The sequence below is a fragment of the Mus caroli genome, chromosome 1 (assembly GCF_900094665.2).
Source record: "Mus caroli chromosome 1, CAROLI_EIJ_v1.1, whole genome shotgun sequence".
Taxonomy (NCBI): Eukaryota; Metazoa; Chordata; class Mammalia; order Rodentia; family Muridae; genus Mus; species Mus caroli.
This window is the reverse complement of record NC_034570.1, coordinates 182,443,195-182,459,878: the sequence shown is the minus strand read 5'-3', so window position 1 is coordinate 182,459,878 and position 16,684 is coordinate 182,443,195. Positions and strand designations below refer to the sequence as shown.

The following is a 16,684-nucleotide window of genomic DNA, read 5'->3' as shown; positions in this document are numbered from 1 at the left end:
TTTCCAGAAAGGTTCTGCTGAAACATGGAAACACCACAGATGCTTGTGGGGATGCGGAATGTCAGGGGCACTCATGTACCCCGGTTGGTGTTGAATGGTGGTAGACCAGAAAGCTGTTTGTGGTGTCAAACATATAACTGGCATGCCATCAGTTAGTGTTTGCTCAGGAATTCATTCATTCTGGAAAATGAGAAGTTATTTTTAACATCAAAAGCCTGTGCAGATATGAGGACATCAGTTTTATTCAAAATAACCCTAACTTGCAAACATCTGAGATGCCCTTCAGCTGGTATGTGAGTAAGCAAACCGAGGCTATCCATACCATGGAAAACTGCAAGAGAGAATGGGTGTTAGCCACAGCAGCTTTAGTTGAGTCTGTATGATTTCTTTGAAATGACAGCAGTTTGGAAATGGAGAAGAGACTAACAGGTAGGAGATGGGCTGGTTGGGGGAGCATAAAGGGAGTGCATGTGAATTCCAAAACTGTTCCGGGTGTTTGTGGGGTGCGCACCGAACCCTCACATGTTGTGGGGGTGTGCACTGAACCTTCACATGTTGTGGGGATGCTCATTGAACCTTCACATGTTGTGGGGATGCACACTGAATGTTCACATGTTGTGGGGGTACACACTGAACCTTCACATGTGGAGGTGTGCACTGAACCTTCACATGTTGTGGGGGTGCACACTGAACCTTCACATGTGATAGATGAGTGTAGAACATAGGGAGATGAAATGGGAAACCAGTAAGTTTGGCAGATGGTCGTTATGTGGTTGTGGTAATATTCTGTGGTTTTGTGAAAGGTCCTTTTGGGGGAACTGAATGAAGCACAGCAGCACAAAAGGTGTTATTTCTTGTGAGAACACAAAGTACAACTATCTCAGCACGAGTCCCAGCTAGAAGAAGAACATTGTGTGCCTGGGAGACCACTCGCAAGTAACATGCTTACCTTGTGTGTGTGAGGATCTGAGTTTGATTCCCAGAACCCACATAAAACAAACAAACAAACAAACAAACACCAAAAAGGCTGGATGTGGTGGGTGAAGGAGATGGGGAATTCCTGGGACTCACTGGCTGGTCAGCCTTGCCTGTTTGGCAAGCTTGAAGCCAGTGAGAGGCCCTGTCTCAAAAAACAAGTTGTGGGCTAGCGAGATATCTCAGAGAACAAAGGTATTTGCCTCCATTCTGATGACCTGAGTTCAATCCCTGGGATCTACATGGTAGAAGGAGAGAACTGAGTCCTAAACTCTGAGGTAACTAACAAGTTACCTCTGACCTCTACACAAGCATCCTGGTATGAGCACACATGCATTTGTGTGTGTGTGTGCGCGCACACACACACACACACACACTTCAATAAATAAACCAAGGTAGATGGTACCTAAGGAATGACACACTCAAGACTGACTTCTGGTTTCTAAACACATGCACATTATACATGTATGCTCATAAACATGTATGCATACACATATATACACAGAAGGAAAACTGCATAAAGTTACATTTGCTTAAAATGTGAAGTTCTAAATTAGAAACATCAGAACTCACTTTATTCTACTTTCCTGAGTCGTGAGCAGGTGAGTATCAGCCTGGGCTGGAGAAGCCCAGATGTGTGTGTGTGTGTGTGTGTGTGTGTGTGTGTGTGTGTGTGTGTATGTGTATGTGCACATGCCTGGGTTTGTGTGTGAGTGTGTGTGTTTAAGTCTGGGGGTGGTGTAGCCTGGTTGTGGGGTGGTGCCACCCCTGGGCAGGTGGCCCTAAGTTCTATAAGAAAGCAGGCTGAGCAAGCCATGGGGAGCAAGCCAGTGAAGAGCATCCTCCATTGCCTCTGCATCAATCCCTGCCTCCAGGCTTCTGCTGTGTGAGTCCCTGTCCTGACTTCCTTCAATAATGAACAGTGATATGGATGTATAGGCCAAATAAACCGTTTTCTCCCCAAGTTACTTTGATCATGGCGGTTCATCACAGCAATAGGAATCCTACCTAAGGCAATGCTGAGTGTTAACAACCTGAGTCTGGGAGCTGGGTAGGTTTCTCAGGGGTTAAGCACACTTACTGCTCTTGGCTATACAGAGAAACCCTGTCTCGAAAAACAAAACAAACAAACAAACACTTACTGCTCTTGTAAAGGACCTACGTTCAGATTTCAGCACTCACAACCATCTGTAAGTCCATTTCTAGAAGATCCAACCCTGTCTCCTGTCATCTTCAAGCACCAGACATGTTCATGATACACAGACACACATGCAGGCAAACACTCATACACATAAAATAAAAATAAATCTATCTTTTAAATAAACCCGAGACCGACATGGTGTGTGTGTGTGTGTGTGTGTGTGTGTACTTGTGTGTACGTGTGCTCAGATCTCAGAGAACTTAGGAAAGACTTTCCTGGCCATTTAGTGACGAGTTAGAAGCATAGTTCTGGAATAAAACATAATGCATGTGGTTTCTTGTTAATTGTTTTTGAAAAGCAAAAGCAGTTCTGTCCTGGTTCATGTGACAGGCCCCATACTGATATGCCTAGGAGCAGACGAATGCTTGACCCATACATGAGCACGTCAGGGTGGAGATGGGTGGGGTGGGGTTGCTTAGGCCTCTGCATATGGACATGCCCTTCTGGTGTTCCGACCCCTCTTTGTACCACCAATTCCTGAGCTCAGCCTGAGTGTAGAAGGGACTGTGGGGATGGCAGTGGGACCTGCCCTGCCCTGCCCTGCCATGGAGTCAGGCTGGGGCTGTCCATGTTGTATCTGGGTTTTAGTGATATTTGGGTCAGGTGAGGATTACAATGGCTTTTTAACATTTTGAATGTGAAAAATGAGTGTTTTGGTGGCATTGGCTCACACACCAGTTCTGTGTAGGTAAGATGGTGTGTTAGTCCACCATCCCACTTTCACTCCTCAGGAGGGTGAAGGCAGCGTGCAGGCTGATGAGTCCAAGGTCAGTGGGAGAGCGTTTCCCCTTCTGTCTCAGGACAGCACCCGGTGTTGTCTGCCTGCACAAGGTATGTGGGGTACATTTATCTGTACACAAAGTGGCTCTTGTGAGCACCATCATAGACCTCCTGGAGTATTGGTGGTCCACACAGTGCTGTTACATATTTCTGAAGGTTCTTTCTGCCCTAACTTGGAGCAGCTTCTGTCTGAGACAAGTTTCAAATGAAGCTCAACAAATAGGCTCTTCCCAGCAGATCAGATAGCACTTACTGAAAGTGTGACTGGGTACGCAAACGTGTGTACCCATGTGTGCCCAGTCCCCATAGCCAGAGCTGTAGGTGGTGTTGAAAAGAACATTTTCCCCCACTTGCTAAAACCATGTGTTAAAATAGTCTTTGGCGACCTCATTTCTGAAAATTGGACCCTGCCCAGAGGTGAGAGAGCCGGGGAAAGTTTGAGGCAAATTTATGTGGCTGTTTTCTGGGGTTAGCAGGATGGAAAAAACCGTAAAAATGAACTTCACATTTCTCTGGTTTTCTTGGAATGTAAAAGCAGCTGAGTTAGTCTCACATTGCAGATGTTCTTTTGAGCTGAAATATAGGTCTGTGGAAGAGGTGACCATGTCTCCTAGGACAGGATGGGCAAGTCACCATACTCCAGGTCTGCCCTGCATCCACTCTCTCTGTCTGTCTCTGTCATTTTTTCTGTCTGTCTCTCTGGCTGTACTGGGGACTGAACCTCAGCTCCATGCCTGTCAGGTAGTCTCTGTGTCACTAGTCTCTATGTCACTAGGCTAAGTCCTATTTCTGCTTTTTGTTTTTAGACAAGGTCTCACTCAATTGCTCAGACAGGTGTTAAACTTGTGATCCTCCTGCCTCAGCATCCTGACTAGGGCAGGCCCAGGTCACTAGGCCCAGCTCATCCTTTTTAGCAGAAGGTATAAGCTCATTCATCCAGCTCTTCAGTTTTGAAAAGTTTCTGAAAGTGCATCCTTCAAAACACACACTCATAGCATCGTATTTCTTAGAAATAACTAACTTTTTTTTTGGAAATAGTATATCTCATAGCCCAGGCTAGCTCCAACTAACTTTTTTTGAAATAGTATATCTCATAGCCCAGGCTAGCTCCAACTAACTTTTTTTGAAATAGTATATCTCATAGCCCAGGCTAGCTCCAACCTCACTGAGGATAACCTTGAACTCTTACCCCTTTGCCTCTCCATGTGAGTACGAGATAACAGGCATGTGTCCGTATAAACATTTTGTGAATTACTGGGGTTAGAATACAGTGTCTTATGCATGCCAGGCAAGCACTCTGAGAAGTATCCAAGGAGCCCTAACTTTGCCTGTGTGTACTAAGTGTGGTTCACAAACAATTTCATTATACTCACTATATTCTTGAGAAATACTTTGTTGCTCCAATTTTATATACTAAGAAGTGGAGCCACAGAGAGCTTATGTAACTTGCTGAAGACCCTGCAGATCGTTAATGGTCACTGAAAAGCCTTAGACAGTAAACTATGCTGACACACTGCCATTTAATATTAAAACCTGGTAGCTGGAGAGATAGCTCAGCAGTTAAGAGGACCTGAGTTCAGTTCCCAGCACTCCATGATAGCTCACAACCATCTGTAACCACTCCACCATCTCCTGTGGGCACTACACACACATGATATACATACATGCAGGCAAAACACTCATACACATAAAATAAAAAGAAAAAAATTATCACTTTTTCTTTTTTTACTTTTTGGTAGAGCAAGGATCACATGAAAGGCCTGGCATGTGCGAGGCGAGCCCCCTCCTCTTCAGACATGCCCATCTCTTCACTGCAGTCCTTTTTGTTGTGTGTTCATAATGCATGTGTGTGTGTGTGTGTGTGTGTGTGTGTAGGGTATATGTGGTCAGAGCACAAGTGTGTGGAGTTGGTTCTCTCCTTCCACCTTCCCAAGGGGGTGGAACTCACACTGCCAGACTTGCAGAGTTGGTGACAAGCTCTGAGCTTGTTACCCTTTGAGGTGGAGGCAAGCAGCCACTTTTATAGTGGGCTGGGCTATCAGGTAACTGTGGGGAGGGGCATACCTGGCTATATAGTCAGGTAACTGTGGGGATGGAGTCTAGCCAGAATGCCAGGAGCTTGGGACATTGTCTGTGTGACTAATAGTCACACACCTCTCCTGCGGGGGTGGGGAGGCTGTGGGGACAGTAACTTCGACAGGAGCCAGGGGTCTAGGAGACATGATCAAACACTTTTTGTCCCATGTAGGTGGAAATCACCACCCATTGGGTTCCCCAGAGTTCAAGACCAATGCTGTCTGTGTGCAGCCCACTGCCCCACAACAAGCACTGAGCCACTTGCTTGCCCCTTATTGTAATTTAAAAACTATCTGTGTATGTGTTTGTGTGTGTGCGGTATGGTGGTGGTGGTGGTGGTGGTGTGTGTGTGTGTGTGTGTGTGTGTCTATGTGCACGAGTGAGGCTTCACTGTACCACTAGGGAGGGGTAGAAGTTAGAGGACAACATTCAGTGCTGGACTTCAGGTTCTACCTTGTTTGGGGTAAGGTCTCTTCACTGCTACGTGCTTCAGGCTGGCTGGCCTTCCATTTTCTAGGGGTCCTCCTGCCTCTGCCTCTTGTCTCTCCATAGGAGTGCTGAGGTTACAGGTGCATGTTTCACTCGTGGCTTTATGTAAGTACTAGGGATTTGAACTCAGCTCCTCATGTTTGCACAGAGGGTGCTTTACCTGTTGAGCCATCTCCCCAGACCTATTGCAGTTTTATAAATAAAGGATTTAACAGTTGGGCATAAGGAAGAGACATCATGACAGCTAATACATCTGTTTAGTTAATCAGTGGAATAACGAAGTTATTTTCTAGTTGAACAGAATAGCAATCAGAATCTCTTAATTGGGACCAACATGTCAATCAGTTAAAGATCTTGACATTGCGAAAAGATGAGAAGATGCCGTTTTTCTGTGACATAAATTTGACCTGTAAATGGTATGCTAAGGGCGTCCAACCTTTTGGCTTCAGCTGGGCCAAAGTGTCATCTAAGAAGTTCACACTTGAGAACTGAAAAAAATTGAGTTATGAAGAGAAATTGAAAAAAGGCCCGTAGTCCTCAAGTTAGTTTATGATTTTGTCTTGGGCGGAATTCTTAGGCATCCATAGCAAACGTGTGTCAGTTGGACCTTCCAAAAAGATTATAAGTCTAAGATATCAGAAAGCTTTGGTGTGGACAGCTTGTTTTCTCCTAAGGCTCCCAGAAGGGTACATGACAGTTCCTTTTGGCATCTAGATGCTGTCCGCAGGGTGTGGGAGTGCGGTCTTCCCAGTTGGTGCTTTCTGTCTTCCCTTCGGAAGTCAGCTGAGCATCTCACCGTTGTGGGGTGTAGTAGGGGAGGCGCTCGCTGGCTGAGGACAGGAACTTGACTGCCTGAGTCGGCGGACCTGGCAGGGCAGTGAGAACAAGATTTGGATTCTGGTCACAAAAACGTGCCCTCGCCATAAGGGTGTGTTCCAGACACATTTGTGAACTCACCTCTTGTCCTTCTCTTTGGGCCACCCCTCTACAGCACAGACCCTGGATTGTCATGGTCTATGGAATGTGGGCCTGCTGGTGCGTGCTGGGGGCGCCAGGCGTGGTCATGGTCCTTCTCCACAGCACCATCGCGTTCTGTGTGGCTCAGTTCCGATCCGTGCTCCTGTCCTGGCTGTGTTCTCTCCTTCTGCTCTCCACCCTAAGGCTGCAAAGTGTGGAGGAAGTTAAGGTAAGCGTCTTCCTCCTGCCCATCTTACCACAGGGAAGAGGAAGGCACCCTGGCTTCTGATCCAGTAGTGACCTCCTCCACACACACAAAGCAGCAGTAACCCCTCCACCGGGCTCCACCTAGTGGCCTTCCTGGGTTATTGCAGAACTCAGCAGTCGTGGGTCTGTTGTCTGAGTCCCTGTGAGGTTGTCCTGGATCACCTTTTCTCCCAGTTTGGATGTTGACAGAGGATGACAAATGTCATGGGATCCGAGGGCTAGAAACAGAGCCATACCCTCTCTATATGCTTAAATATCCATGTAGTGTGCACTGTTTCTTAGGGACCATTTATCTTCGTTATGACACACAATGTCTACAATGGCCCCAAGACAGTCAGACAAGTACTTTTATTCTTAGATGATAGAATAGGGTTATTAATTATCTACTCATATAGCTAATCACAGAAGCACTTTGTGTAGACAGTGAGAACAGCCAGCATTTTTTGTTTGGTTTGGTTTTTTTTTTTTCTTAAGGCCACAGACCAAACCTTGACATGATATTCTGACAGATACAATTGTTTGTCAGTTGCGTCTTTGCTGGAGGTGGACGTTGGGCAAGTGGCAGCCTGTATGGCTGTTAGTTATGTATACGGTTTGCTAAGTCCCTTGTGGACCACATAAAGTCTTTTTTCCTGGTTTCGAATCCTGTATATGGAGTGTTATGTTTGGTGCGGAGGGTTGGACCTAGGGTCCCCAACATGCAAGGCACATGCTCTACCACCGGCCACACTGCAGCTACGCTGCCTGCAGCGGTTGCCACTGGGTAAATCCTTTGTTCTCAACTCTCATTCTTTGTAGCTTCTCTCCTGGGGGAAGCCATCTAGTCCAGGTTCCCCAGCCAGCTCCTCTGTCAGGGGCTGGTGCCATCTTACCACTAACTCACAGGCTGTTCCCTCTCTTGTCACTCTTGCAGAGAAGGTGGTACAAGACAGAGAACGAGTATTACCTGCTGCAGTTCACGCTCACTGTTCGCTGCCTGTACTACACCAGCTTCAGCCTGGAGCTGTGCCGGCAGCCTCCGTCTGCGCAACCTCCTCCGTCTGCGCAAGGTGTCTCCTATTCCTACCCTTGGCTGCTGACCTACGTCTTCTATTATCCTGTCTTCCACAACGGGCCCATCCTTAACTTCCCGGAGTTCTTCAGACAGGTAGAGTCCTTTGGGGACTGGGCTGGTGAAGGTCCCTATCTCTTAGACTGTGAGATGTGACCGCAAATGGGGTTGCATACTGAATATGGGGTTCACAAAAGTTTGGGAACAGTAAAAGGTTTTTCAATGTGCGATCAAAAGTAATTCAGAGTCTAATGGGTGATGACTGGTGTTTTCTGGCAGTGGTTGCCCATCTTGTATTATTGTGAACATAGAATAGAAAATGGCTGCAGTGTGGCTAGGGCTATATTATAATATGACATCTTTCAATGCCAGAGCACCTCGCTCAGATTTCAGGCTCTCCTGAATTATGAGTTGCGGGTTTGAAGAAACTGAATGGTTTGATTATGGGAAACAAAGACTTTAATATCTTCCTGCATTATTTCCCAGCATGTGAGTCCTGAGTTACTGTCTTTGGCTTAACTTGTGTTAGCATGTTTGACTTTAAATTTCTTATTTCTGTATTTGTATGTGTGTGTGCACGTGCTTGTGTGTGTGTGTGCGCGTGTACTTGTGTGTGCTTGTGTGTGTGCATGTGTGCGTGTTTGTGTGCAAGCTCGTGTGCGTATGCATATTTGTGCACATGTGTGTGCATGTGCATGTGTGGAACTCAGAGGACATCTGTAGGAAATCAGTATCTCCTATCACATTATAGGATCCTGACATTGAATTCAGTTTGTGAAGTTTGTGTGCAAGTCCTTGCGTCTACCCACTGAGCCACCTCACAGGCTTGAACGTTTGATTTGAAAAGCTACCTTTTGATTTGATGACTAGAATTAAAAAAAAAAACATTAAATACATGTTGACTGTGATTGGGACAGAATTTTCAACGAATTCTGGAGTGGTCCTAGAGACACTCCTGTAGACACCTTGCCAGAGGAATTTTTACTCAACCCTGGGGTGTGTGTATATAAAATAGGCATACAAATCAAGCTTTTACTATGAGCAAATCATAAAAGGCACTTACTTTGAAACAATTATTTGATATATGTACAATTTTACCATTTATTCAAGATTAAAACAAATTTGCATAATAATGAGATGGATTATTTAATTTGCACAAAAGATGAAGCTGACAGCTGAGCATTTGACAGGGCATGGAGCACCTAGGCACTTTCAGAGTTGGTCGACATTTTGAACTTGTAAGCGTCAGCGCTGAGAAGGCTGCTTTGAGTTAGTCAGTGAGGAGCCCTACTGTAGCCTGAGACTTGGGTGTTTGCTGTGCTCACCTGTGACATGTGTGTCTCCCCACTTAGGTGTGCTGCTGACCCGAGCACACACTATTGTCTGAATAACCTAAAGGTGGACAGTCTCTCCTGGGTGGGGCAGAGGGGCCCTGATTCTCAGGGGACAGCCGCCACCTGGTTCCTAAGTGGCTACAGTGAATTTCAGGAGCAGTTCCATTGCAGGGAAGGCCCAGGGACAGGAAGCTGGATTCTGATAGTTCACTTGAGCTAGTAGGAAGAGATGGCATTGCCTGCTGCTAGCAGATGGCTTGCTCCCTCCCTTCTTATTCACAGACTGCTTATGCAGTGGCCCTGACATGGCTTCAGATTGTTCTTGATGCCAAGTGAGAGAGCAAATCCAGTTGAAGGATGTTCCTGGCTGATTGTGTGCTCTTACTCTGCAGGGGCCTGAAACCTTCTCTACCCAGCATTCTTGTCTAGATGTCACAGCAAGCCACGTTTGTCCTTGCACTTCTCCTTCCCACTAATGTTCTGAGACATATTTGAAGAATTTAGCTTACGTGTTAGTACTTAAAACAGTGGTTCCCAAGACTCATTGCCTCCTCCAAAGCACAGACATCTTGAAGAGACTATGCATAGGCACACATAAACAGACATGTATACACAACACACGCATGTAATACATGTATAACACACATACATATGACACATGCAGACACACACAAATGTACACACAACACAAGAATGCACATGTGGACTCATACAATGAATACTTATACTCACATATAACATACATGTATACAAACACAGAACACATGCTGGCATGTGTGTGGAGCACACATGTGCATGCACACATACAACACACACACATATGTAACACATTGCCTGCACTTATATATAACTCACAACATGTATGCACACATACAGCACACACATGCATGCACTCACATATAGCCTACACATGCATGCACACACAGAACACAAATATGCATGTATGTGTCTGTGAGGACAGAGTCATAGGTGTTGCTGTTTCTGGGACAATATGAAAGATGCTCAGTGAAGAAAAAGGAAGGTTCTTAGAAAATGCTTATTTCATCTTAATAATTCCAGAGTTACTCATTTATCCAAAAGTCGGTGTTTGCATTATAGCAATAGCATCAGTCTAGAGTCGCTGGGAAAGGCCTGCTGGAAGGGGAACACTTAAGATATCCTCCAGTGTCATTGGCATTCCTTACTGTGGTGGGCTGCTGTATCGTTTCTCACACCCTGGTTGGTTCCCGAGGTTCACTCTTTGATTATGAAATGATTTTAGGTCTGCATTTGAGATTATGTTTTAGATTACAGGTGGCTTAGTGATGGCACATGACCTCAAAGTATGGCTCCTGTCTGTAGCACCATCAGGAGTGGAGATGTGAATTCTCAGGCCTTGCCCCAGACCCCAGGCTGAGGACCACTGTCTTGAGTCTATCAGAGGAATGGGATGAAGTCAGAGTTGGTACAGGATTGGTGGGCTCAGACCATCCTCATCTTGCCTCTTGGAATTTCTTTGACATTGTGAACTTGGCTCTTTCTCAGTTTTCGAGCCAATAACTTTTTGAACTAAACCCCATTCTCCCCCTGGGATGGATAGTAATCCTTGAAGTCGAAGACTAAAGCCATCCAGAGGAAACAAATTCTTCCCCCAGCTATGTCATGTGCACAGGGACCTGCCCAGTGGGACCTGCACTTTGTTGGGATGCAAAGCCATTCTTGTATTCCCCTTCTCCTCTCCAACTGCAGCCTTTAGGCTCAGACAGGAACAATAAGAGCGTGTATCAGGTCCTATGCCTTGTCCTCTGAAGCAGATGTTGAGGCCATGGTTCACCCAAACCTTTAGCAGGACTGCTGGTCTGTTGAGCATCAGTCTGCGAGGATGGGTGGTCTCGCCCTGCAGGGTCAGTCTTCTCAGGTCTTACTTCTTTCTTCCTTACCTGTTCTAGTTGCTGAGGTTAGGGACTTTGGAAAGGCAAATCAAAATCTTCCTCTATGGTCTGCCCATGTTTATTAAAATAATCCCAGAAAAATTAAGTACCCAATAAGCCACAGGACAAAATAAATACTAAATAAAACGTCAGACTGGGTTCTGGAAGTGTTGTACAGTGGGTAGAGCCTTGCTTTGCAAATGTGAGGACTGAGTTCAGACCCCCAGAGTCCACATAAAGCCAGACATGGTAATGCCCAAGTGTAGAGCTAGGGATCAGCATAGTCCCTGGAAGCTCATGGTTCAGCTGGACTGACATATACAAAAGTGAACAAAAAGACTCTGCCTCAAGGTGAAAGGTGGCACGTGCCTTTAATCCCAGCACTTGGGAGGCAGAGGAAGGGTGAGTTCGAGGCCAGCCTGGTCTACAAAGTGAGTTCCAGGACAGCTAGGGATATACAGAGAAACCCTGTCTCAGAAAAAAAAAAAAGGTGAAAGGCAGGTGCTGACACCTGAGATTGTCTTCTGACTTCTACCTGTGCTTTGTGTCATGTGATGCCTGCACACACAGGGACATACACACTCACCTCACATGCACTATACATACACACAAAGAATAAAAGGGCATTTGAGTTTTACATACTTTCCTGCACTCACACTCACATACACCTCACATCACACACATTGTACACACACAGAATAAAAAGGCACATGATTCCTGCACTCACACAAACCTACACATTCACCCTATATGCTTTATACACACATAGAATAAAAGGGCACACGATTCCTGCATTTGCCTCGGATGCTGATGAGTTCTCAAGTCCTCTGTAAGCAGGAGGAGGCTTACAAATTCAATCTAAGAGGAAAAGACCAGGAAGAAAGGAAGATAGAAGAGCAATAATGGAAGAACTCTGGAGTGTTGGAGTGAATGAGGGTGAGGAGGCTTTACCACCAGGGGGCAGCAGCATCCCACGTGGAAATAAACCCAGCAGGGACAAGCAGGCTCCATGTGGGAATCTGAAACTCCAAGTATTAAAAGAGAGAGAGAGGAACACCTCTGCAGAATATATCTGTTACTCCAATTTCTAGCACATAATTTGCATGCAGAAACTAGGGAAGTGTGGAAAAGGTGTCCTCTATACTCTAAAGCATGTGAAATTTTCATTCATTGAACAAACAAGATGTGGAGTGTCAGGTGCCCAGGCTTCAGCTACTTTCCCTACAGTAGCTCAGCCCCACAGCAGCTCAGCATCTGAACTTCCCAGGAGTACAGCGGGAAGCAAAGACTGATGTGTGGAAGGCAGGCTGGGAGGAGAGCTGAGTAAAGACAGTAGGAGTGGGACTGGTGCTGGAGCTTGGTTGTTAAGAGTGCTTACCTAGCATTCATGAGGCCCTGGTCCAATCCCTATATCATACCAGGCATGGTGGCTCAGGCCTCGAATCCTGTCACTTGGTGTGGGGTGGGGAGTGGAGACATGATGATCAGAAATTTAAGATCAGTAGGTAATGTGCTTGCTGTGCAAACATGGGGACTTGGGTTTGAATCCCCACAGCACACATAAAAGCTAGGTGTGCCAGTGCACCTATGTAACCCCAGTGCTTGGGGGTGGGGGTGGGGCAGGTGAATCTTGGTGCTTGATGGACCAGTGAGATAATAGCAGCTCAAGGTGCAGTGAGAGGCTCTGACTCAGTCAGTCAGTCAGTCAGTCAATCAATCAATCAATCAATCAATCAGGTAAAGAGTGATAGAGGAAGACATTGGATATTGGTCTATGGTTTTCATGGGTGTATAGTATAATATATATATATATACACACACACACACACACACAAGCAGGCACAGAGAGTCACATGCACAATTCAAGACCAACCTTGGCTACAAAGTAAGATTTAGAATATTACCTTGAAAAAAGAAAAAAAAAAAAGACACAATGTTGCCACGCTGATTTGCTGTGACAGGAGCTAAGGAGGATAGAGTATGTCTGGCTGGCATAAGGGTCTAGAGTTGAGGTTCTCAACCTGTGAGTTGCAACCCCTTTGGAGGGTCAAGTGATCCTTTCATGGGGTCACATATCAGACACCCTGCATATCAGATATTTATATTACAATTAATAACAGTTATGAAGTAATAAGTAAATACTTCTAACATGAGGAACCATGTTAAAGAGTCGCAGCATTAGAGAGGTTGCGAACCACTGCACTAGAGGTCCAGTTGTCCAGACCTGGTTCATGGCTTCTGTACCAGCTGCCAGTTTGGTGTACTTCCTGGGAGAGACCGGTGCACATCACTGGCTCTGCTGTGGGAGGCTGGGTTGGGGCCATCGATGCTGGGCCTGAGTAAGAAGCATTTCATGGAGAGGAGGTTAGGGACTTGGGCAATACAGAGAAGCCACTCCAACTCTGGAGGAGCATCGCTTGCTGCCTGTGTCCCCGGGCCCCGCAGACAGGAGTCCTGACCCAGGAAAGGCCTTTGCTGCTGTCAGACATCTCTATGGCTCCCATGCAAAGGACAAGAACCTTTCGTCTCTGACAACTGCCATCTTCAGTCATCACAGCATCACCGAGGGAGAGAGACGACATCCCCTTTTATGCAATTTGCATGAAATGAGATTTTAAATCGTAATGCGTTTTAAAGTACACTGGCAGACGAGCTAATGTATGTTTTTCAGTGGAGTCTGAGCTTGAAATCCCACCGTGGCAGTTTCCAACGATCTTAAGGTTGACAGTCCCCTCAGTTGGAAATGCCTCAAATGGAATGCTCTCTGTGCAGCATTGAGGATGAGCACTGTGTAGCAGCCTGTCCCTCCTGCTGCGAGGCAGGGGACAAATGACTTGCAATAAGAGACTGCACTACAGTGAAGTGTAAGTGGACTGTCAGGATTACCAACCTTCCAGGAAGGCAAATGCGTGTGCATGTGTGTGCGCATGTGTGTGAGTGTGTGCATGTGTGTAGGAGCTAGCACTTCTTGTTTTTAAAGATGAGTCTCTTGCCAGCAGCTTACCATGTAGGACAGGCTGACTAGCCATATCTCTAATGCTTCTGTCTCTGCCTCCTCAGTTCTGGGATTATAAGTGTGTATTATCATGTCTAGCTTTTTATGGGGATCCTGGGGATCATGCTTGGGTCCTGTTTATTTGATTAGACTTGTACTCACTCAGCCATCTTTCCAGCCCTGAATAAAAGCCTTCACATTTTCATCTTTAGATAAGAGTGAATCGACAGAGGAGTGGGTGATGACTGATGCGTCTATGGCTGTAGGAGATGCTCTGTCCTTCCTGGCAGAGGTGACACAGACATATCCCTCAAAGAAGAGTAGGGAAAGTTTAGTTAGGCTCCCAGGAAGTAGGTATGTTGTCACCACGGAGCCAATCAGCCACTGTGTGGATGGACCTCATGCGTTTGCTTTATAGGTATTTGTGTCATTTTGAACTGCCTGTGGCTTGGGGACACCTAGCAGAGCCTCCAAACTGGCCTTTTGCTGAGTGTCAAGCTGGGAAGGTAAATTTTCTGCCATCACCCATGTGTTGTCTCTGCTCACAAGGTTGGCTCTGAATATCAGCAAGGTCCTGGAACCCCAGATGCAGGCTGGGCCTTTGGGGACCTGGGCTGCAGGCTATGTGGACAGCACCTTTTAGAAGCTGGACAGATTCAGCTGTATGTGAGAATTGCTATGTGCCAACACACCTCTTGAGGCTGTTAGCACATTCATCTAGACAGGTTGCTTCAGTGTACCAGTGTGAAACACCAAGCAAGGCCTGGCTTCATCCAGAGTGTCTTAATTAGGGTTTTACTGCTGTGAACATATACTATGACCAAGGGAACTCTTATAAGGACAACTGTGGGAAGCCACATGTGCCGTTGCAGAGTGGCACAGGCTTCTGCTGGCCACCACACATACATAGGCAGGAAAGTTTTTTGCCAAGATGAGGTTTTGAGAATTAACCAAAATTAACCAATCAGATGAGAGAGAAGTTGACCAATCAGATGAGAGAAAAGTTAACCAATCAGATGAGAGAGAAGTTAACCAATCAGNNNAGAGAGAAGTTAACCAATCAGATGAGAGAGAAATTAACCAATCAGATGTAGGCATGCAAATGAGGTGGTAAGCATCAACCAAAGCACAACCAATCCAGGTGTGAGACACGCCTCTCCTAGGCCTATATAAAGCAGCACCAGTGCTGGGCTTGGGGTCTATTCGCCTCTACAATCAAGCTTTCCCAATAAACGTGTGCAGAAGGATCCTGTTGCAGCGTCGTTCTTGCTGGTCGAGTCGGACGTGCGCAAGAGACAACATTTTATTGGGGCTGACTTATAGGTTCAGAGGTTCATCAAGGTCCAGTTATAGGTCCAGTATCATCAAGGCAGGAACATGGCAGCATCCAGGCAGGCATGGTGCAGGAGGAGCTGAGAGTTCTACATCTTCATCTGAAGGTTGCTAGCAGAATACTGGCTTCCAGGCAGCTAGGATGAGGGTCTTAAAGCCCACTCCCACAGTGACACACCTACCTCAGCAAGGCCAGGCCTACTACAACATGGCCACACCTCCAAATAGTGCCACTCTCTGATCAAGCATATACAAACCATCACATAGTGGTATCTTGATGTTAGTTGCCTTGGTGTAGATTCTTACTGCCCCGACTGACCTGCAGCGTGAGGTGACCCCACAGTGAGGTGACCCTCCCCCCAGACAGTGAGGTGACCCCACAGTGAGGTAATCCATATAGTGAGGTGGCTCCATGTTTGTTAGGTTTTGTGTGTGTGTATGTGTGTGTGTGTGAATTTGACACAAGATGATGACAAGTGGATCATCTGGGAAGAGAGAATCTCCGTTGAGAAAATACTGTAGGCAAAAGTCTGTAGGCAAGCCTGTGGGGCACCTTCTTGATTAATGATTGATATGGGAGGGCCCAGCACACTGTGGGCAATGCTACCCCTAGGCAAGTGGCTCTTGGTAGTATGAGAAAGCAAGCTGAGCAAACCACAGGGAGCGAGCCAGTGAACAATACCTCCCATGGTCTCTGTTTCAGTTCATGTTCTGACTTCCCTTCATGATGAAGTGTAAGGTGGATGCTAAATAAGCCCCGTCTTCCTCAAATTGTTTTGATCATAGTCTTTAGCACAGTGAGAGAAAGCAAGCTAAGACACCCCCTCATTGAGGTGATCCCCACGATGATGTCACACAGCCAAGTGGTCTATACAATGAGGTTAAGTCATCCAGTGAGTTGACACCTACAATTAGGTGGCCCCACAGCAAAGTGACCCCCCCAGTGAGGTGGAACCACCAGTGAGGGGACTTCCCCATAGCAAATTGATCCTCACAGTGAGGTAACTCCCACATAGTGAGGTGACCCCCCACAGCAAAGTGTGGGTGTTGAACTTCACGCTCACATCTTGCCATCACCACTGTAACTTTCACCTTATTTTGAGGAAATCAAGACCAGAGAAGTTGAGAGATTTCTCAGGATCATGTAGCTGTATGGTTGACCATAGACTCTGGCCTATTATGCTGAGATAGTTGTCTCAGCGGAGTATACCCTCCTCCTCCTCCTCCTCCTCTTCCTCCCCCTCTTCTTCCTCCTCCTCCTCTTCCCTCCCCTCCTCCTCTTCTTCTTCTTCTTCTCCTTCTCCCTCCCCCTCTCCC

General features: G+C 46.4%; 1 protein-coding gene across 1 annotated transcript in view; it reads left to right on the top strand.

The window, feature by feature from the left end:
• Hhat (hedgehog acyltransferase) overlaps positions 1-16,684 on the top strand; it is a 241,969-nt gene that overhangs the window by 37,180 nt on the left and 188,105 nt on the right. The window contains exons 5-6 of the mRNA XM_021171103.2: positions 6,513-6,707; positions 7,659-7,892. Of these exons, the coding sequence (XP_021026762.1) occupies positions 6,513-6,707; positions 7,659-7,892 (429 nt within the window). The remainder of the gene's footprint in view (positions 1-6,512; positions 6,708-7,658; positions 7,893-16,684) is intronic.